This window comes from Xiphias gladius, chromosome 4, assembly GCF_016859285.1.
Source record: "Xiphias gladius isolate SHS-SW01 ecotype Sanya breed wild chromosome 4, ASM1685928v1, whole genome shotgun sequence".
NCBI lineage: Eukaryota > Metazoa > Chordata > Actinopteri > Istiophoriformes > Xiphiidae > Xiphias > Xiphias gladius.
This window is the reverse complement of record NC_053403.1, coordinates 15397361-15419823: the sequence shown is the minus strand read 5'-3', so window position 1 is coordinate 15419823 and position 22463 is coordinate 15397361. Positions and strand designations below refer to the sequence as shown.

Sequence of the window (22463 nt, the reverse complement as noted above, 5' to 3'; positions counted from 1 at the left end):
GTTAGCTATTAGCTACAATGCTAAACTACTGTAACAGAAGTGCAAGTGGAGAGTAGTCATAAAGTCAGCCGACTCACCCAAAAATGTCCATTATAAAGTATTATTTACTTCAACTTTGCCAACGTTAGCTAACATTAGCCACCAGACTAAGTGCTGTTGTAGCAGAAAAATCTTCAGTGTATTGAACTGAGCAACGGTGTGTTTATCACTTAGGAATATACTTTTCATTTGTAAAAGGAAGAATGGGCTATTTCCTCTCTTTAAAGGTCTCATTTACACTGTGTCAGCATTTATATTGATTATTGTGACAACCAAACAAATAGTTGGGGGGGGGGGGGGATCATAGAGCCAGTACACCCATGAGAGTGGTAATCTGTCTCTTGAGTGTCATTATCTTTCATAAAATACACAGGACAAGTGCTTCCGATGGTCTCATCAAGCAACATTATGTTTTTCAGTGAATTACTTTATCAAGGACGATACTGAGCTAATGCACCACTTTGCATTTCATCATAAACCTCTTAACCTTAATTGTTTTTAACTATACCTCAAATTTTCAGGTAGATTTAAAGTGACATAAAACAATTTTTTTCACAGTGTACCGTATGACAACGTCACATATACTGTATGTCGTTTAAACTGTCTGCTCAACATGCATTTTAATTAATGACTTACCAGTAGGAACAGTTGCAGAGGTTAACATAATAATAATTTGCCTTTAAATCTGTACTAAAGCAGTAAAGGAGATTCTGTCACTATTTTGTATAACCCTCTCCTCTCTTCTCCTCTCCAGGTCAAAGTAAACCCAGGATATACTCCAGGAGTGCTGCCTTACCAACCACCACTGCTTAACATCCTGCTTTTACTACTCCAACTGTCTTTTAATCAACAACAACTGAGACATAGACAAGTAGACAGGATACATAAGACACTAAAATATATTACGATTCAACCTACAGATCCTCCTAGTACTTTGTCAGAAGGCTTCCCTGATCTGCCTGTTTGTTGTTTTTAATGCAGTTATGGCTGTTCCTGATGAAACACTGGCCTCTTGTGGTTGAACTGCAGGACATATGTTTGTGCTGTTGAGTATCTGCATTGTGAATCAAACCAAGGGGATGAAGGGAGGGCACAACTCATTGGCGTTGTGTATCTTGAGTCTTCCACTGAGAACTCATGGATTTCTGCTGTCAGATAAATGTTAACATGGAGCCCTGTTCCTTCACGCCACTGCAGAAATGAGTTGTTTTCTCAAGTGTTGTGGTATCTAACAGCTCTCGAGTGCAGATATGGCTGACCAAAGAGTTTAAAAAACCCCAGAGACGCATCCCTGTGTACACAATAGAGCCTGTTTAACCGTCTCGGGAACTGTTTTGCTCATTGTGCCTGATAGATTAGACACTGGACTTCAACCAAACCGACCAAGCATTTCCTAACAAGACTACCAATCAAGGAATGTCAGACTTGATTTTTCTAGGATTACTTTATGGTGCATTTGGGTAAGAGCGATAACAAAGATGGAGGCTTGATATAAGTATAGGCTGGACTCAGCACATTTTATTCTGCTGTTTCATCAAAAACTCTGAATGTTAAATAACAGTGTGATGTGTCGATTTACATATTATCATCACATATGTGCATGTGTACAGGTAGCAGACACATACACACAGACATATTACGAAATGCATATGTGAATACACACAAGCATGCACACACACATGCACACACACGCTCATTACAGATCTACAACCACTTAACTTTTTTACTACTAATGTGAATCTTAACAATGTTTACAACAGGAATTCTGTCTGTGAGATAGAAAGACTGAACATTTGACTGATAGGTGCAACAGGTAGATAGACAGGCAGACTGGGAGACAGACAGGAGACTCAAGAGAGACACTTTTTAGCTACAGCATCCCAAAGGCCATGGGGTGTTTTCTTCCACATATACATACAGGACAGTTGTTCCAGATATGTTTCTTTGGTCTCTTGCTTTCTGAATATTTTGTCTTCCATCCAAGACAGACAGGTAGAGGGAGATAGAGACAGAACATGACAGAGAAAACGACCACAGAAGAGTGATTGAGGTCAGGCAACAGTTTCCCATCCACCTCAGTCCTCTTGGAGACACCACACCCATCTCTTTCAGAAGGCAAGTTTTTTTTTTTTTTTTTGAATTATATATTTTTTTTTAAATGCTGGAAGCCAGATAAAGTGCCCAATCAGCCTCATCATCTTTAGCATCCAGCTCTTTTTAATGACAGAAATAGTTCAAAAGCAGCCAAAATCTTTCACAGGCAATGCCTACATAGAGAGAGAAGACACACCCTTTACAGAGATGACAATCACAGTCAAAGTGGCCTGAATCTTGTCATGGATTGGCATTTTTGTATCATAAAAAATGTGACAAAAAGCTGAAAAGTGGCGTCATCATCGTGTGAGAAAAGAGAAGCCTCTAAGTTAGACAACATATGATTAATTTTTTATTATTGTTTATGTATCGCAACTCCTAACCTCTGGTGAATGACAAAGCTCGGTGAAGGAAAGGAAAAGGAAACAACAGATGCTGACACTGTAGGCATCCACCCTCACCTGCAGACTAATGAGGACAAAAATGATACAAGAGAAATGCCAGAGACTTAGCAGCTCCCCCCTTTCATCTCACTCCTCGAATTTTAATGTTGAAAGTGCCAACCGAATCACCACAAGGACATCTGTAAAGCCTCGTATCTGAACGTCACCGACTGGGACCAAAAATAATGGGTCTCAGGTTCATTTTTCTCTGGTTCCCCTGTAAAAAAAATAGCGAGGATATCACAAATTTTAAAAAAATCACATTCGCATTCCAGACAGCCAGCAGGTTTTCTGTTTTTATTCTGTCCAGAAATCAACTGATTCCTTCTGGAAATGCGGCTAAACATGTCACATTTGTGTTGCAATCAGTGGACCAAAAGTTTGAGGCCTTCCCTGTCTACCAAGGAACAATTTCGGGGGGGAAACAGTGGCTTCTCTTGACGAAAGGATGGACTAATAGACCATTTCCCTCTACAAACCGATCTCAAAGTCCATCTTCCAACCCCCTCTCTGCCAGTTATCTTCAGCAGTTTATCTGTTTGTCAACAAAACTTTGTGGGTTACGTTCAGTTGCTGCCTCACGAGGCGCCTCTGACAGTCACTCTGGAGGACAGAAACAACATTTTGTGTGTTTGCATGAGGTGTTTCCAAGCTGTTGCGTATTTAATCTCATGCTGCGTGTGACTAACTAGCTACTTAAAATGGGAACTGTTTGGTTTGTTGAATGCTCCTCAACTCTCTTCAAAGAGTCCTAAATGTGAACTTTGTGATTTTTCTATAAATAACACAGTCTGAAATGTCTGCCAAGTAAAGGAGAAAAATAGCTACTACAATGTAAAACAATGAAATGTAACTTTGAACTTCTAGACGTTTTTTAATCACGTGGCCGTGTTTACTGTTTTTTCTAGTTGACTACTAATTTATGATGTTGTGTACAAGTGGGACTACTATGTTTTATTTCTTCTAATTGTACAGTGTATTTGAAATGAGAGAGTAAGAGGAGAATGGGAGGAAAGAGAATTAGTTGCACTATAGTCTATAAGTCTTTCATTAAACGTCTTGTCAAGGCTGGAAATTCACTTTCATTTCATCACATAATTAACTTTACATAATTAATTTATATTTAAATTGTCAAGCGAAACCACACAATGCTTTTTAATCAATAAAATCACTGCAGATTAAGTGTCTTTACGGAAAATTCAAATCAGGAACTTTGAAATATGTCACATATCCGATATTTAAAGGCTTAATTGAAAAAGATTGTTGGTTGTGTCATTAGCAAATAACACTATTTGAACTGAAAGTGAATTTATTTGTTAATTTATTTGTCTTAATGGAGTCGGATCAATTTAATATTACCTTGCACTGTGGAATCAATATCAACCTTAATACCAATCTGGCAGACACCAAAACAGAAAGAATTTCAGAAGTGTAATGTGACCCAGATAGTGTGTGTGTGTGTGTGTGTGTGTGTGTGTGTGTGTGAGTGTGTGCGTGTTTGTGTGTGTCTGTGTCTGTGTCTGTGCGGTGTGCTAGAGACTTTGTACCACTGTATATTGTTTTCTGTGTCATGGTGAACTGAACGGCACTGAACCCAGAACGTGCAAAGCCACGACCTGCTCTGAACTCAAAACAAATTTCAACTAAAGGAAGAACTCATTAAAGATTGTTCATGAACAGCAATAACAGTAATAATATATTTCAAAGTAATAATAATAATAATAAAGACACAATCTACATAGTCCATTATTTATCTTCAGAGTTGCTTGATCTCATTTAGACTTTGGAACAGTCAATAGAGCTTTTGTCTGTAGATCTAAAAATGCACTTCTGTACACAGAGAGTTAAAAATTTGCAGAAGAAGCTGGAGCCAGCCATTATTTTGTTGAATGGTGTCAATAAACATTTAATCAAGCCATTGTAAAGTTACACGATCTCTCCTAATATCTAACTACTCCATTCTGAAGCTTTACATTTACAGTTTTTAATATGGTATTGAGTATAAATAATAAGGAAAAACAAAGTCTGTATTTGGCTATTTTTTCACATCTGAAAAGAACATCGGCATTGGATAAGCTGAATCCAGCATTGTCAGCTTTATAGAAATAGTGGTACAGTGTTTTTACAGTTTAAAGCCCCCCAAAAAAACCTCAAAATCTTAAGGAATTCTCTCTAATCTTAAATATTTGTGACTAAATAAGCAATGATCAAAGTTAAAGTTAAAAAATAAAAAAATTTCTTTAGTTATTATTTATTAAGAGTTTAACACTCAAAAACCTGTGTTTTCTTTAGGACTGTGTTGGTATGGTTTGATTCTAAACTCTGCTTGGTGCTCAGATGTATGTGACATCATGTGTAGCCAGCTGAGCTACACCCACTTCAAACCAGTGAAACCAAGACAGACGGAAACACATATACAGAAATCTCTCAGTTGAAATAACAGAAAACTTTCTAACTTTGGTGAAAATGTTGTATTCATGTGGGACCCCATCCCTTACTGAAGAAGCTGAAGTTTTCAGGGTCTTTAAGTATTCTCATTGGTGTTGGTGCTTGTACAATTAGTTCAATATCAGAATGCAGTTGTAAAGGGCAAAGAAGTATTATGTCAATAATTCCAGTGCATGATCAAGTAAGAATATCAAGCAAGAGAAAAGTGTAGGACCCATGACAGAACCCTGAGGTACTCCACCATCCAGCTTAGCTACTTTATGTAGAATGCCAGTATATATTGTAGACACTAAAAATGCATTTAGTTTTACAATTTGTCTAATTCTTTGAACTCGGATTTGCTTTCATTTAATCTGAAATTAATCTAAGTGAGCTCAGCAAGTGCAATAATACATAATCGTAATACATAAAGAAAATACCACACTGTCAGTACTTCAATGCAGGAATATGCTGCTAACTGCCAGCGGGAAAAAAAATCTCCAGTCTTTCTCCTTGCTCTGGGTTGATTTGTAAATGTTCACCACTGACAAAAACCATCTATGTTGGTTTAACCTCTTCTCTTTTTCTGATGGTTTTCCCACAGGTGACTGACTGTACATAAACTAGACAGTTGGTAATAAAGTAGACAGTGAAGAAGGAAAGTCTATAATGTGTCCTCTGTTGTCTGATACCTTTCAGGAAAGATTTTGTACTCAAAGTATTTATATCTGCTACATTATACATACAGTGTTCATGGTCTGAGTTATTTCTTTTGGGGTTGAGGGTGTCTTTCTTGTCCAGCCAAGGGTTTTCCAGAATTTCAGTTCTGAGGAAAATACACTTTCTAAAATGACTGAGATAAAGCCAAACATGTTCTCCCATGAAACAGGATACTAAATGACAGCTGAGGGCAAAATCCAAACCCTGATCACTTTCTTTTCTTTTCTTTTTCAGTTCAGTTCACACATCCTGACCAGCCATAGAGTACATCTGCATCTCCTTTACTTACTCACACACACACACCAAAAATCATTGCCAGGAAGCACTGTCATTCTTTTGCCGAGGAAATATACCGGTGCTTTAAGGTAAATTCAATGTTTAAATCCGTGGGAATAATAGTGTTTAAGTAAAACATGAAACAAATACCCAATTAGGACTAAAAAGCCCATGGGTATGTTAGAAAAACCCTCTTTATAGATGCATTTGGCTGAGTTTCTGAAAACCCAAGGTTGGAAGTAGTTCAATTATTTATTTGTAGACTGCACACTGTCCCCCCTTTTTGACCTGCTTAGTGTGGAACTACACACTCCTGAAAATGTCTGATGGGTTTTCTGGCTTTGTGTAATAAGCCTAGACTTGCACTTGTAAAGGCTTTTTAACATTGTTGGCATTCTCCACTAAAACCAATTGGGCAAAGCCAGGACAAGCAAACTAATTACCGTGTGGCTTGCGCCCTATGGCATTAATGAGGAATTGTAACAGAGCTAACAACCCATTTTACAGGCGCCCCAGTTAGATTTATTTGAAAGTTGTGCCAACAGCGCTGAACTAAAAATGTGTCAATCCAAATTACTTTCATTCTTCAGTGTTCAAGTGTCACTTTCCCCATCAAAATTAAATGAGTTCTGGTTATTGGGGGACTTTATGGTAGTGAGAATTGTGTGTGTGTGATGCAAGGAACAGTAATAGGTCTACAATCTTTCAAATACTATGGAGTGTAGTAATAACACATTTATGTCAATGTGATAACATTTTTTCTACTAGATGAACACAACTTAAGCTGATGGATTCAGTGTCTTGCTCAAAATCAGCAGCTGAAAAGATGTGCACATGTGAGCCTAAACCAGCAACCTCTGGCTGAAAGGTGTTGCCCCTCTCCATTATAGCACCATATACAGTGCATACTTAACAAGAATTGTTTAGTTGATGTGAAGCAACCATAACCAGGTGCAGCAAATACTGTATCACCCAAGTGCAGAACTGCAGGTATTTATCTGCAGTTCCAGTCCTACCTGCACCACCTATTGGCAAGAAAGCAGCAGCAGTTTAGATTTCATATCTAGAAGTGCGCCATCTACAGGCAAATAAAGTCATAGTTTATGCACTCTTTATACTTTTACGCAAGTGTTGTAAGTCGTTTTGTTTTGTTCTTTTTCCTAGAGTTGTGTGAGCGTGTCAAATTTCATATTTTACTTGACCGTGAAGTTTCAATAGTAAAGAAAGAGTCCACTTAGTAGCATTTTCCAGAGCTCACAACTGCATCTCATGGTCTTCATCAGCGGATAGAGTTTGTTCAGTTGTCAAGGATATGACTTGACTCTGTTCACATCTGGTCGTGTCATGATAAATGAGCCATTTCCATGACAACTGAGCAAACGCCATCCACCGATGAACACCATGAGATGTGTTTGAAGACTCTGGTAAAAGCTAGTAAGTCTACCCTGAGCTAAGACTGTTTTGTAAAAACCTGCAAAAAGTAAAAGGTTTCTTAATTGGAGCATATTTTCTGCTTTATAATGATTTAAGTATGGAGCTTTAAGCAAAGGTTAAAAAAAGAAATAATTTAAAAAATATTGCAGTGTATTTTCACCAAGGTATTTCTCTGGTTATTAATAGCTGAATACATATGCACCTATAATTGAAATAATTTATAAAGCTGTTGTTTAGTAGTATAGGGTAGTATGCTCCAAACTGCAAACAGAAGGCTACCACTGTAATGTGCAAATCTCCTCCACGATAACCGATTATTTGAAATATTAATAACACACATACTGTTTGTCTTTCATGTATGAGACAGCCATCTTCACCAGAGACTGTGGCAATCATCACTTTGTCACCAACATAGCTGGACCTACAGGGGCCCAGGGAAAGAAAGCAGCTGCTGGCCCCCGTTAAGTCCCTGTTTCATGCCACTTTCAGTGCAGTGTGAACAGTTTCTCTGCTGGCCCCAGATTTACTTGTGTGACAATTTAACTCACTAATGGAGGAATATGCAACATATGCCCAAAACTGAAAGAATTTGTCTCGAAACTTTTGACACAGGGGCTTCTGTCAAGACAGGGCCTCAAGATTAGGTAACGAAGCAGAAACCACCTTAAGGCCCTTGTTATTTCAGCCGATATTGCCTAACAAAGTTTTTGTTAAATTAGCACAAACTAGTTTACACACAGTAACCCTGGGGTCTTTTGGGGCCCTGGGGTTCTGGAGACCCATGGCCAGCGCCTGCTGTGCCCAGTTCCAGTCTAATCCAGCCTTGGCCATGCTACAGCTGTGCATCCACTGTGCCCAAATCTGCCAGGGCTGCAGTCCACCACCCTCGGCCTATCGCTGCTCTCCCCGCACGCTGACGAGGTGACCCAGACTCCCGCATTGTTTTTTCCAACCCAGTTTAGATGAACCCACGCCCACTGACGTAGCGGTTGGGGTTTAGGGCTTCGGTCGTTCTGCCGAGGCTTCGTCACACTGACGTGGGCGTGGCTTCATCTAAACTGGGTTGGCAAAACGACAGACGCGACCCGGAAGCACCGAGCTGCCTGCTTTGTTTTGTTTTGGTAGCAGGAGTTGTACGAGAGAGAGAGAGAGAGACAGGAAGAGGTCCGTCCGGGAGCGAGAGCGAGCGAGAGAGAGAGAGAGAGAAAACCGCTCACCAGATGGGGAGAGCTAAACCGGGGATGGAAGATGACGGACCAATAGCTGACGCCTGTAAAATGCCGAGTTTTATCAGCAGTTTCGAGGAGGGGAGGGTGAAATTGTCCCGCAACCTCCCGACAGAAACTTCCCTCACGGATGGTAAAGTTGAGCGGTCGGCCAGAGATTTGAACCGACGTGTCACCGGATCCAACTCTCGGTTATCACTCGAGGGAGGAGAGAGGGAGTCGGAGGAGAGGGGCAGCGAGGAGGAGAGGGATGCGGAGGGCAACAACAACAACAACTGCAACAGCGGAGGAGAGAGGAGGAGGGCGAGCGCTGTCGAGATTTTGAGGCGGAATTTCGGGGTTTCAAAATCTCCCTCTCTCCGTTTAAGTACAAGCAGTCGGATGCAGTGCGGCGCCGAGCATGAAAACCACCTGGGAAACGTTAACAACGCCGTTCCTAGCGGCCATGAAAGTGACTGTGGCGACTGTAAAAAGTCGGACCGAGAAACGGGCGAAGCTGGGACGCGAAACGAGCCAACCTTGAGCGAGCTAGCGACTTCGGACGCTTGTGTAGTTAAGTGCCATCATTTATGTGACAGTGACAGCAACACGGTAAGTTTGGACGAGGCGCTTACTGTCAAAGAACACGTCTACTGCACTGTTTACTGCATCGCCAACGACCGTCATCAAAAAGACGTTGAAATCACAAGCCGCTACGATGAAACGGTCACGTCTGAGGCACCAGAAATGGACTCGGGGACAGGGCAGGATGGAGTCGCGAGTCCCGAGCCGGCGCTGTACACACTGGACGACCTGGTGGATCCTTTCGGGGATATGTCCCATCACCTGTACACGGAGCAGGCCGGTGCAGAGAGCGCGATGCAGAGTTGCCGGGTGTGCCTGGAGGACAAAACCATCGCACCCTTGTCTTGCTGCAGGAAGGCCGTGTGTGATGAGTGTCTGAAACTCTACGTCAGCTCCCAGGTCGGTGGGGTGGTGGTTGGGCGTCGGGGGGGGTGGGGTAGGCAGGCATTGCTGGGTCAGTCAGCAGCTGGTTAAAGTGTCCTTGAGAAGCAAATTAATTCACACAAACTATCGTCTCCGTCACAGTTTTTATGTGTTATGTCTGGCATCTTATCTACCCCAAGGCAAGGGCATGACCAAAAAGTCTGGAAACCCTGGATAAATACTCCGATCCCTCATCAAGGAGCTGATGACCCCACGTGTTTCAAATACTTTAGAAAAATATGTGGGTTAAGGGCCCAGTTTGGCTCTCCATTGTTAATTCGGAAAAAAAAAAAGTTTTATGTAACTATCACTCAAATGTCGCAGCTCAGCATCTGCAGCCCTCCTCATCTTGTGATAACTTTTTTCATTTTTCTGTGAATCTGGGTCACTGACACAATCTGCACTAAATTTGGGACCTGGTCAGAACTGCTTTTCACAATAGCAGACTTTGTGCGATGTTAGGGCTTATTCAGCAGAATTTCCTTCTCTAAGGCTCACCTATTTAAAGGGGTTTTTCATACTCTGATGCAGCACTCCATTGAGCATTAATAGTCCAGCTACAATCCAGCAAAGCACCAGGGTGTGCTTCACCTTGGATCTCCTTCTACTGCATTGTTTCCTCCGCTTCCCAAAAAAAGGTCTTTTGTCAATGCCGAAAAATATGCCTGAGCATCCCAGCAGCGTGTTTAGGTTGTACATGGAGAGAAGTCAGTCAAAACAGAGTCACAATAAAGAGACTGCATGCCTTTGTTGCTACAGTGCACTCGAATTGCCGGAGAGGCACTTAGCAGTGTCCTCTACAAAAGATTTCTTTCAGTATGGCTTTTGAATATTGATGCAAAATAAAGAGTCTAGTCCGAAATCTTATTCATTGACCCTGATGATGATTTACACTGATACATCGAGGAAATTAATAATGGATAGATGAAACAATTACTTCCATTAATCTTCGGTGTTGCTGCCATGGAAATAGGGACTCGGCCATGAAAGGCACGTTGCCAATTGCTGCCTCCTACCAAAGCTTAAGTGTCTCATGATGGATTATTTTTCTCTTTTTTTGTCTTTAAGTGCCTTGTTCAGGAGTTGGTGCCAGTCAGCGCCTTCTTAATATAATGTCAGTCTAGATAAACTTTGTAGGCTTGCCCTGTTACTGAGGTTTTACGAGTAGCGGAGAAGTTTCAGTCTTAAACCCTTGCTACTGTATCAACAATCTGCTTTAATCTGTTTTGACAAAACAATTTTTATCAGCTATACAGACTACTTTATATCTGCAATTGTCTTTCTTTGATAACAAGGAACGAATAATCACACAAACACAGAGACAAGCAGACTCTTTGATAAGCACACTGAGTATGAGATAAGGGTCATCTAAACCATGCTGTGTAGGTGGAATTTTTTTTTTCTGTTAATGTACCGCACACTTAGTTTAGCATGCGTGGTGCTAACCCTCAGTATGTGCAGTAATCATTAAGTCAGAGAGATCACAGTATGCGATCATGGAAAGGGCCATTGGGGGGGGATTCAGTACCTTGCTCCAGGGTACTTGGGCAAGGATGGCAGACAGGGCAGATGGAGGCAGTAGGAGGCTGGATTGCACTGATTTGGTTCTAACCATGCTGATGTGCCACAGATTAAACCAGAAATGTACTTGTCATTTACGAGCCTCCTTAAATTAAAGCAATATTGTTGAGCCTATTTATAAATTTATAAACAGGGATGTAGTAGCTATGGATTTTGATTGTTTAAAGTGACAAACTAGAATTCACTTTACCTAACATATTACGGTTTTTAGATGGATTAGATGTGCTTAGATTCATTTGGGCAATGAGCTTTTTGCACCTTCTTACATCACAGTGAAGTTATTTAACTCTAAGGAATCCCAACCGTTTTTTTCAGACATCATGGACCAAATATGTTGTTATAAATGGATTATAAACTGGAATTTACTTAACACTATTATGGAATATAAAAGTGGATATTGTCACCATCATTTTTGATACAATTCAATTGTTAATGTTCACATTGCCTTTGTCAAGTTGACATAATTTTAGATATTTCAACTGTGTATCGAGCAGTGTGAACCTGTCCGACCAGTCTGGCAGTGGTCATCACAGTGTTAGTGTTGTGGAAACAATACTAACACAGCTCTCTTCCCTGCAGAGGGTACATTTTCATAATCATGTAATAGGCTTTTAGTCTGTGTGTGTGTGTGTGTTGTTGCGCATGAGTGTGGGTGTGTGCACGTGCTGTAGGGGATGTTAGGTGTAACACCATCAGAGACCAATGCTATTGTTCTTTGCTATCTCTCTGCTGTCATTTCACATCTCACATACACACACACACGCACAAACGCACACACACTGACAAAATACCTTATCTTGTGTCAGCACAACAGGTCTCGCTGGCTTTGATGGACTGAAAATGCGGTTAGAGAGAGAGTAAGACAGAAAAGAAATATGAAATGAGGAAGGGGAAGAGAGAAGGAACTAAAGAAGAGATACCCTGGGAGGAAAAAGAGACAAAAAAGAGAGCTAGATGGTGAAAAGGAAACAACGGAATAAGAATTGAAGTTAATGGTGGAACTTAGTGTCTCTCCAGTCTAATTCAGTGTCAAAATGTAGTTTAATGTTTAGTTTGACTCATTTGAAACCTTTTGGTAAATATTTTTTTGTCATGGGCTTTTTTGGGCATTTGGGACCATTTACCTTGGCTTCATACACCTTGGGAAGCCTAAATTCTAGGAGTGCAAACCTTTTAACATAGTTTAATTTGAACTTTAATTGTGTTTTCCCCCATTTGGCTTTGTAAATGCCTGTGATGTTAAAGTTAGTTAGTGTTTGACTGAGTCACCAGACTGTGTAGACTGGTAGTCCATCTCTATATCACAGAAACCACCACAAAAACAAACCAAGTGTGGACAAACACACTGTGGAACACTTGATGTTGCTTGAAGCACATGGATTCCAAATGTGAAATCTGTATGATGTCTTAGTAGTAACATTTAGTTGATATTTAGGTATTAATTCACATTAAAAAAACTGCTAAATGATTTTCCTGCCGTTCTTGCACAATGCCATCTGTCACCTGTCTGTGATGCTTCCCAGGTGCGAGTGGCCAAACCTTACATCAGCTGTCCAATCCCGGAGTGCAGTGGCTACCTGGAGGAGGGAGTGGTGATTTCTCACTTGGCCAATGAGGACGTGGCAAAATACCGTTACTTTTTGGAGCTGAATCAGCTGGATTCAAGCACCAAGCCCTGCCCCCAGTGCAGTCAGTTCACGTCTCTGAAGAAGCACAACCCCAACCACTCTGAGCACAAGTACAAGGTAAGAGGACAGTTACAATACACATTCCTCCAGCTGCTGCACAGATGACAAGCAGAAGATAAGAAAAATACAGAACATTTTGCAGCAATATTCAGTGAAATACACAAAATTAAACTCACATTAAACTTACAGCTAATATACTGTCTACTATATAATAAAGTAATAGAAAGTAATCTAAGCATGGGTCTACTGTCTTCTGTCCCTTCTGTAGATCCAGTGTAGCAATTGCCAGTTTGTGTGGTGCTTTAAATGTCACGCGCCCTGGCACAATGGCCTCAAATGCCGCGACTACAGGAAAGGAGACAAGCTGCTACGAACCTGGGCAAGTGTCATAGAACACGGACAAAGAAACGCCCAGAAATGTCCACAGTGCAAGGTAAGACCTGGGGATAATAGAGGATACAAGCTGTCCTGATAGGTGTGAGGGTTGCTGGCTGTGGCCACAATATAAGGTGGGTGTGTGTAAATGGAGAGGCAGTTGACTGATGGAGCTTGGAATCAGTGTAGATGAATAAATCGATGAAGGTTAAGAAACATTAAAGGAGGGACGGATGATGGATGGGTAACTAGATGGATGCACAGATTAAAAAGTGTATGTGTTACAGCAGATCAGAGGCGTATAGACAGTGAACATATTGGAAAAATAATGATGTCTCTGCTACAGAAAATCATCTCTGGTAGACTCACAGTCTTAAATCTCTTAGTCTCATTAGAACCAAGCTAGTCTACACATTCTCTAATTTTACTGTCAGACGATGACAAAAGAAGACATAAATGAAGCCAATTACTGGTATTTGGGAAATGTTTGCTCACAGCAGCAAACGCTTCCCATCTGTGTTGTCTCACTGCCACTCCATGTCTCTGGATTTCTGCTCTGGAAGCAGGTTTACACTGCGAAGCCAACAAATTGGTGTCATGTTGTGTTTAGCTGGAAAATAGGCTGAGAGCAGCTTAACGTAATGTATAGTTTATAGGAAGACTGCTCACTGCCACAGCAGCCAAGTGGTGAAGCTCCATTAACTGTACTACTGCATGTATATGTGCCATTCAGTGGATGCTGAGTCAAATTCTTGTAGCTTTAAGCGTGAAAATAAGAGAAACCTCTGCCAGAATTTCATTCAAAAGCCAGTAACGTTGGGGAATTGTGCTCATTTTACAATAAGCTCTTTCTGTCTGTAGATCCATATTCAGCGTACAGAGGGATGTGACCATATGACCTGTACACAGTGTAACACTAACTTCTGTTACCGCTGTGGAGAGCGCTACCGACACCTACGGTTAGAGTCTTTTACTTTTTTTTTTTTTTTTCTGCAGCCATCTTTTTTCCTGCAGCTCTGATTTAATATTTTGCCATCTTTGTTGGCAGGTTTTTTGGGGACCATACATCCAACCTCAGTGTGTTTGGCTGCAAGTATCGCTATCTGCCTGATAAACCTCATCTGAGACGGCTAATTAGAGGGTCTGTCTGTGGTATGTTGGTGTGTATTTATATGTGGTGGGGGGATGACAATCCTGAATTTGCACCTTCTTTAAACAGTGATAAGCTTTTTAATCCCTGTTGATTTTAATTTTTTTTCTCAGCACGCTGTCAGAAACTAATACAGCCACTGTGGCTTCTGTTATTAGGCACTGATTTTCTTTACTGCGGTAGTTAAGGGTATTAACGAAGTACCAAATTCAGTGCAGCTGATGAATTAAGCGGCAATAAACTGTTGTTTGTGGGTTTTTCTGTTTGGTGTATGTGACTTTTCTCAACCGGCCTTATTTAGCGTAATTCTGCTCTCCATGACTCAAATGAAGCGTTGAGACCACTTTGCACTCAGCAGGGGATCATAATTGTGTATTAGAGAGAGCAGTACTCATAGAAATTGCAATGGAGTAATTTTTTTTCTTTTCTCTTTATGTGTTGGATAACACGAGCCTACAGCTAGCTACTGCTAATGCTAGCAGCGCTGTGCGGCTTAGGCACGGCTGCGCTTTGAGCTAAACGCTAACATCATCATGCTAATACATTCACAATGACAGTGGTAACATGCTGATGTGAAGCAGATAGAATGTTTAGCATGTTCAACATCTCAGATTAGCATGTTCGCATGCTAACATTTGCTAATTAGCAGAAAGCACAAAGTAGACCTGGGGCTGGTGGGAATGTAGGTGTTTGGTCATAAACCAAAGTTGAATCTAAATCCATTACTTTTTTGAGCCATTTCAGTCTGCACTAAAGTGGTGGACTGACCATCCAACAGACCGACATTGCTATCCATAGAGCATTCTAGAGGTGTAGCTTTATTTAAAAAAAAATAAAACTGTAGTCACAATGCAACATACAGTATCGTATAGCTGCGACATGAGCGGACGCATACATACCTGACTGTACTTGCGGAGGCCATTAGGAAAGCATTATAGTGACGTGTGAAAGCATTCCGTATCAGGTAATGCTAACCATTATTATCCTTTCACAGTTGTCAGTGTTTTGCACTAGTAAGCCTCCAGGAAGTTGAACTCCGCTGATAGATCAGTTTGACTCTGCTCTCCATGACAGCTACAGCTAGTTATATCAGCATGGAGCCTGCGGAACTGGGAGCTAATTTGTCCCTTAACAAGAACCATTTACCCTCTACAGCTCCCATCGCTGCTCTCATGCCATGAACTGTTAGCGCCACAGATTTTGCATCTGATATTAATCATTTTACTTTAGATGGAGCTGATCATTTTCACTAAAATCTGTCCTGCATTCAGTAACTTCTATGACCATGCACTGGTGAGCAAACATCTTAAAATTTCTGGAAGGGATGCATTAAAATTTTATATACAATGTAACAAAGCAAACCATTAAAGTTGAACCATGCAATTTCCGTCCCATCTGAAAGAGCATATATTCATTATGAATGATCCTTGTTCTCCTCACTCTTCCTCTCTCTCTGTCTCTTTCTGCAGCCACTAAGGTGCTGATAGCTCCAGTGGTCATTCTGCTGGTCGTGGTGCTTGGAGCTCTCGCACTTGTGATAGGTGCCATAATTACACACATGAACACACATACGTATTAATCAGGATGACGCTCGGGGGGGAGAAAAGTACACAGTTGACAGCTAAGTGGTTTGGTTCAATTAGAGATATTTTCTTCCGCACAGCAGAGCAGCTGCACTGTCAGTGACATTCTCAGTTATGTGGGGAAAGAGAAGTCAACATTTCCTGTTTTTTAAAAAAAATGCAAAACTGTAGATCCAGATTTTCACTCTCTGGGTGACTGACATCTACTTCTTGGAACTACATTTACTAGTAACTTCGTCCAATTGGAGACTCTGAGCCACATGTCAGGCATTATTGTGCACTAAGGATGCCTCAGCTGAACTGTAATTAGTGTTAATCTCTTTCCCGTGTCTGTTTGTCTGACAGATGATCCGCTGGAGGCTAACACGCCGTGATGGCAGATTCATATTTATTTTCATCATTAATAGAATCAGTGTCTCCAATCCTCTCTTTTTCAGCTCAGTTAATTTCAGATATGCCTAATCTGTTTACAGTGTACTGTAAAATGGAATAATCTAATCAAATCCATGTTGAAAAATCATGAGATTTTAACATTGATCGACAATTGAAAAATTCAAGTCAATCAGGATAGGAACAAGGATATTTGGCCTTAATCCACCTTTTCCTCTCTCCCACTTTCTGCCTTTATCTCTACAACCACCTTCCTTGTCTACAGGTTTGGTAGTTTTCCCAGTCTACTATGTGTGTAAGAGGAGGAAGAAGCAGCGCACTCAGGGCTCTGGACGGTGGATCTGAAACCTGCCCTGCACTACATCCAGACCACACACACACACACACACACACAGCTTGAAATGGCGACGCCCACATTTCCTCAGGGACAGAAGCGCCAGCCTGAGTCATCGCAAAAGTCTGGGAGGAACATCAGAAAATGGGGACTGGCAATTAGTGCGGACCTGCATTTTCTGAGCTGAAAAGGACATAAAACCCCACAAATTTAAGATAAATTCTTGAAGAACCACTGTCCTGTACAGTGCTGTACAGAGGAACACATAATGAATAGTAAGTCTTTGAATCCCTTAAAAATTAAGAAAATTTCACAGCTGTCAGGAATTTCCTGCTGGCCAACTCTTGTCCCGGATGCGTTACAGAAAGTTTCAGCAGTGCACATGTGCAGCTTCTCAGTCTCACATTTAACAACAACTACCTTTCAGGAGAACAACCCTAAACACAGGTAACAGACGGATGCAGTTTCGTTTACACCTGCACTTTTGAGAATGCGTTAAAAGAGGAAGCTGGGAGCCGGTTGGTTAGATGTTTTGACTTATGGATTTTGTGGGCAAGAGGCTTTGCCAGTGTTTCAAGGAACATTCAACTGCTGGGAGAGCTGGAAAATGATAGGAGGAGCTCAGAGGTGACCAACATGGAAATGTGAGGAAATAATAATGTCCTTATTTGCAAAGGTTGTTTGTTCTGCAGTTAGCAATGAAGAAGTGCAAGATGGAAACTGAATTTGGATCAAGCCATGATGGAGAAATGAGTTCTCACTAATGCAACAAGACCCGGACATTGACTTAGTTCATCTTCCTCTGTTGGAAACTCAATTTTCATTGGATATTGAAAATGTCTGTTGCAATTTGAGTCTTTGACAAGCGCCCACTGTGGAAAATAACATAAAAGGACTAAACTTGGAGGGATGGAAGGATGATGCTACTCTGATAATGCTAATCTTGGCTACCCTGGATAATACTGACTCTGCCTGATCTCAAGTTCTTGTGCTAGAAGCCTTGAAAGATTGGGTTGTGTGTCTAAGAATGACTTTTTCCAAACACACATTCTTCGCACTGACCCATAAATGAAATATTGGAAATACCAATGAAATTTTTGTGAGCCTCCATTTTTTCCTGTTGTGGTCTTCCATCAACTCCTCCCTCTTTCTGTCTCTGTCCTTCTCACTTTCCTTCCATCCCTCCTCTCTTCCTGGCTGGATGGTAGCTCTCTCACACACACACCCTCCCTGCCTGGCAGCTCTTCTCTGCTGTGCCCACATACTGTATGCCAGTATCTGCATCATCAAAAAAAAACAAACAAACAAACAAAGCCGCTGTGTTGTAATTGTGCCAAAACAAAACGCTGAACGTGGCAGGACACAGAGTTGACCCTAGCCCTTTGTTAGTTTTTTTTTTTTTTTTTTGTTATTGTGTTTTTAGGGGCTGCCTTTTGCAGAGGTTTAGGTGGTGATGCTGTCAGTGTGTTGTGGAGTCTGCACAAGATCACACGAGTTGCAGGCAAAATTATGGATAAGACATTTGGAAACCATTCAGAAGTGCTTATGCAAACGCTAAGAATTAAAATGACTGAACATACTGTTGCAAATTGTACCTGTAGATAAACAGAATAACGTGTTTAAGGTTTTACTTTGTTTATTACTATAGTGTGGGTGGTGGTTTGCTGAGAAGGTAAACAGGATGCTAGATTTTTTTTTTTTTTTTAATTAGTTTAGAGGTTATCATCAGGTTGCTGTGCACTGAATATGTGGCTGATTAAGTTTGGATGTAAATTATAAGGAGATCAAGTTTTCAAGCTTTTCAAGAATATATATGAAACGTTTGGTACTGTTGCAGGATTTTGCAGTGACCGGAGGATTTCTGTCTGTTTGACAGTTTGCATAGTGACATAGTGGTTTTTAACTTGCACTCACACCCCCTCTTAGCTCATTCACACTGGCACATAAGAAAGCACACACGTGGGGTGCTGCCAGGAAACTAGAGATTTAAGAGAGCTTTAAAGGTCGTCACCTGGCAGCAGCCAGCTTGCTGTCCTTGCTTATCCCACTATCTTCTCCACCCTGCTGTCATTCCCTCATTTTTGTTTTACTGCTTCTTGTTTTTCCCCTTGATCTCTCACTTTGCTAACATCTTTTGAGCATCCTATCCTCTGAGGTGTAACTGGATTTACGTCCCTCTGACCTCAGCTGTGAGTAGAGGTGGATAGGCTGACAGTTACAGTACAAAAGACTCAATTGCGAAAACAGGTGCACATCCATCATTTTATTGTGTGTGTTTTTATCCCATCACCTCGTGGAGCTATTTGATTTTTATGTTATGTTTCTCTTTCATGAGAGGTTTACAAAGACATTTTACTGGAGAGATGAAAGGAGAACAAAAAGACGAGGAAAAGCACAATGTGTCTGAATGTAGGAGATGCTACAGAACAGTGAGAAAAAGATATAGAATGTAACAGTAACGGAAGGTTGAGGGAGAAAACTGCACTGTGTTTTAATCAATGCATTTTAAAATCCATAGTGGTTACCAGTGGAATATATCCTGAGCGTTACAGCATGTTTCATCACTGAATCTTCACTAAATGCAGGATTTAAGACATGAAGGACAAGCAGGGTTAATGTTCATGCATGTGGGACATTTTGCAGTGCAGTGCCATTAGCTTGGCTTTATCCCAGGGATCTGAAACATTTTTCTACATCTGGGAGTTAAAACAGCTGTCAAGTACACTCAAACTGTACATACAAGGTTCCTAAAGGACACAGAAAATATATTGCTACACGCTGATTGCAGAAGTCATAAGAGGTCCTGAATCTGGGTTTGAACGCACTCTCAGGGAGTCTGTTTTCTGTTCACTGTACCCAGAGCTCTCCATCTACGTGAGCAATGCCACAGAAATCGCTGAACAGCACCGCAGATTCAAAATGCTTCCTGATACGTTTTTCCCAGAGCTGCTTAGCAACCATATTTAATTCCAGGAAGTAAAAGGACACTCTAGCCTCAAATGAGATCCAAATATCTCAGTGTTGCAAGCGCTCTCTGTGTTTCCCAGCATAACTCGACTGTGCTGTGAACCCTCTTTGGAGGTCAGCGGTCGGATCTGGGAGTGAAAAGGGGGGAAAAAACAAGCAAATGTGTATTAGTGAGTCAGCACTGGGAAATTGAATGTGTAAGTTATGCGCCAAACAAATAGATTCAAACTAGGTAGCAATTATTGACTTGCAATGTCTTATCACATACTTCATGTTTCTGTATCTGACTGCTCAGCTAGTACTACACTGATATGTTGAATTTCTGATTGTTTTTTTTTTTTTTTTTTTTTTGATTGACATGTGACTGACAGAGCACGATGGATGAGTTAATTTACTAGGGGTCATCTTTCTCCATTACATGAACACATATTTGTAACTATTTCCACAATATTTTTCAGAGAAAGTTGCCCTGTAGTGTATGCTGTACCCCCGCTGGAGCGGCTATTCTATTGATTATTGCCAGAAAATTAACACATGGCATCTTTGATTCCAAATATTTAGTCAGACGAGGTAAGCAGCTTGGGTTTACAGTCAGATTTATTTGGCTAACAGACAGTAAATGCAAATATGAATTTGTTCCATCTGTTTAGCTACAGGACAAATGTAAATGAATAAGGCTTGTTAACAGGGTGGTATTTGCCACAGTTATCCAGCCGTATCTGATTTCTTACCCTTCTATTCATGTGTGTTAATTCAGAATTCTGCCCACTGATGCAAAGTAAAGATGCCATCATTGCTTTATTTTATTGTTGCATTGCTACATATTACTGACTTAATCACTGACATTTATCTTGACCAGAAACAACTGTTTGGTTGGAGCTTTACATGCAAAAAGAAAATGTTCTATATTAATTCAGTCAGTGAGATGAGAGTTGTTTTAGCCAATGATTTTCCTTTGCTGGGGTGTATTGGCTGGCTGATACCCCTGGCCTTTTTGTATGTGTTACGGTCCCAGTGATACTGGCATAAATATGCAATGGTGCCTTCACAGCCACTGTAGATCAGGGTTTGCCAAGCTGTGGTTCGGGGCCCCTGCGTAAATCCAAAGATTACAAATAGGGGTAAAAGCTATCTCCTCCCTGCCAAGGTACAGATGTCTTAGAACAGCTAAAGCAAAGCAAAATCTACTGTAGCATAAGTTAGGACTCCCTAATGTAAGAGGAAAGTATGTGGAACCATTGTTGAATATAGCTGTGGATCTGTTACCCTAATGCACTGGGCAATGTCCAGTACCTCAATAAACAATGTGTGTTTTTCTGTTTGTTTTTAGTAAAGATTAAAAGATTAAGCCAAAACGTCTAAAATTTACAGGTACCACAATCCAGGGTGCCAGCTACATCCCAGATACTACTTGTACTTGTGCAGAAGTGAAACTGTCACTTTATTCTGGCTCATACTAACCGCACCTTTTGACTGTGTAGATGAAAAAAAGGAAGCAGTAGCACAGTGAGCCCCTGTTTCCCACATCAAAAGACTGTCATAAGGAAGGTGATTATACCAAAAAAGACTTGACATTTTGCAGCAAATAAAATGTCTAGTTAGGGACGATTCATATACGGTAGGTTCACTCCAACTCAGGAGGCCTGTGGATATTCCGTTTGCTGTACAATGTGTAGTGTAATATCAGTAACATCAGAATCTAGATGTGCACTTGCTGGAAAAACAGCAGCATATTTATATGTATACACCACTTTGTTTCCGAGGGTATTTCTATTCAAAGAGATGTCTTAAACTTTACTAGAGTGCTCCTTGTTTGCAACCAAGAACTCACTGTTCCAACCTGCTGCCACTGTTAACAATGTCTGCTGGTGTTGTTATTGCTCACTTAGCCAGGCACAAACACTGTTTCCATCTGAGGATCCCACGGAGAATAAATTCAACTGGGTCAAATGCCAAAACGTCATGGTTTGACTTATTTGATATTAATATATCACACCACTAGACCATTAGCCCACCTTTTTCTTGACAGTTTTTTTTTTTTTTTTTTTCTCTCTTGATTTAGGTCATGCGTTTTGAGGCACTGGGTCTGTGTGTAAATGTCTGTCCGTGACAGCAGCACCAGCCTCAGCTGTTTTTATCTGCAGCCACAGTCGTGACTACAGTTTTATGTCAGCAGGGGTCATAGGAGTGCCGCGGGAGCCCGGTCCCCATAACCTTAATTTTTAAACTGAACAATGCAAATACAGAGTTTTACAAGCATATTCAGTGTAACAAGTAAATGTATTCCTATATATTATTATAACAGATTAGTACTTAAAATAATAATACTCATTGAATTCCTTTATCATTTCTTATTGCATTCTATCATTATTATTATTATTGTTATTAGTAGTGGTAGTAGTTAAGGGGTGCATACAACAACACTTACTGTGCTTAATAATAATGTTAATCTGAAGTATAATTTTTGAGGTTCTTGTATCTTTCTTGAGTATTTCTATTATATGCTCCTTTATAATTCGGCTCCGCTACATTTACGAGGGATCTTACTCTGCTACATTAAGGTTAAACTTCCTTTAACTTTTGATATTTTAAATACATTTTGGTGGGGATACGTTTGTACTTTGATTTCCTGAATTCAGATGGTTAAAATTTTACTTGTAATGGCATATTGTTTTATGGAAGCATTAGTACTTTCAGGTACGTTACTAACTGTACGAAATCGTATAAATACTAACTCCACCACTCAGAA

At 40.7% G+C, this 22463-nt stretch overlaps 2 protein-coding genes across 5 annotated transcripts in view; both read left to right on the top strand.

Moving 5' to 3' along the window:
* nkain2 (sodium/potassium transporting ATPase interacting 2) overlaps positions 1-892 on the top strand; it is a 79133-nt gene extending 78241 nt beyond the window's left edge. Inside the window, exon 7 of the mRNA XM_040125644.1 lies at positions 794-892. Coding sequence (XP_039981578.1) covers positions 794-803 — 10 coding nt within the window. The 3' untranslated portion in view covers positions 804-892. The remainder of the gene's footprint in view (positions 1-793) is intronic.
* A 7660-nt stretch (positions 893-8552) lies between these two features.
* Positions 8553-17923, top strand: rnf217 (ring finger protein 217). Of its 4 annotated transcripts, XM_040124391.1 has the most exons (7): positions 8553-9622; positions 12751-12972; positions 13184-13348; positions 14152-14249; positions 14339-14442; positions 15910-15981; positions 16679-17923. In XM_040124391.1, the coding sequence occupies exons 1-7, from the start codon at positions 8654-8656 to the stop codon at positions 16756-16758; spliced, it is 1710 nt and encodes a 569-aa protein (XP_039980325.1). In that variant the 5' UTR covers positions 8553-8653; the 3' UTR covers positions 16759-17923. The 4 variants fall into 4 exon arrangements, 3 of the variants coding, with proteins under 3 accessions (XP_039980325.1, XP_039980326.1, XP_039980328.1); XM_040124392.1 differs by lacking the exon at positions 15910-15981; XR_005707261.1 differs by lacking the exons at positions 14152-14249; positions 14339-14442.
* The last annotated feature ends 4540 nt before the right edge of the window (positions 17924-22463 follow it).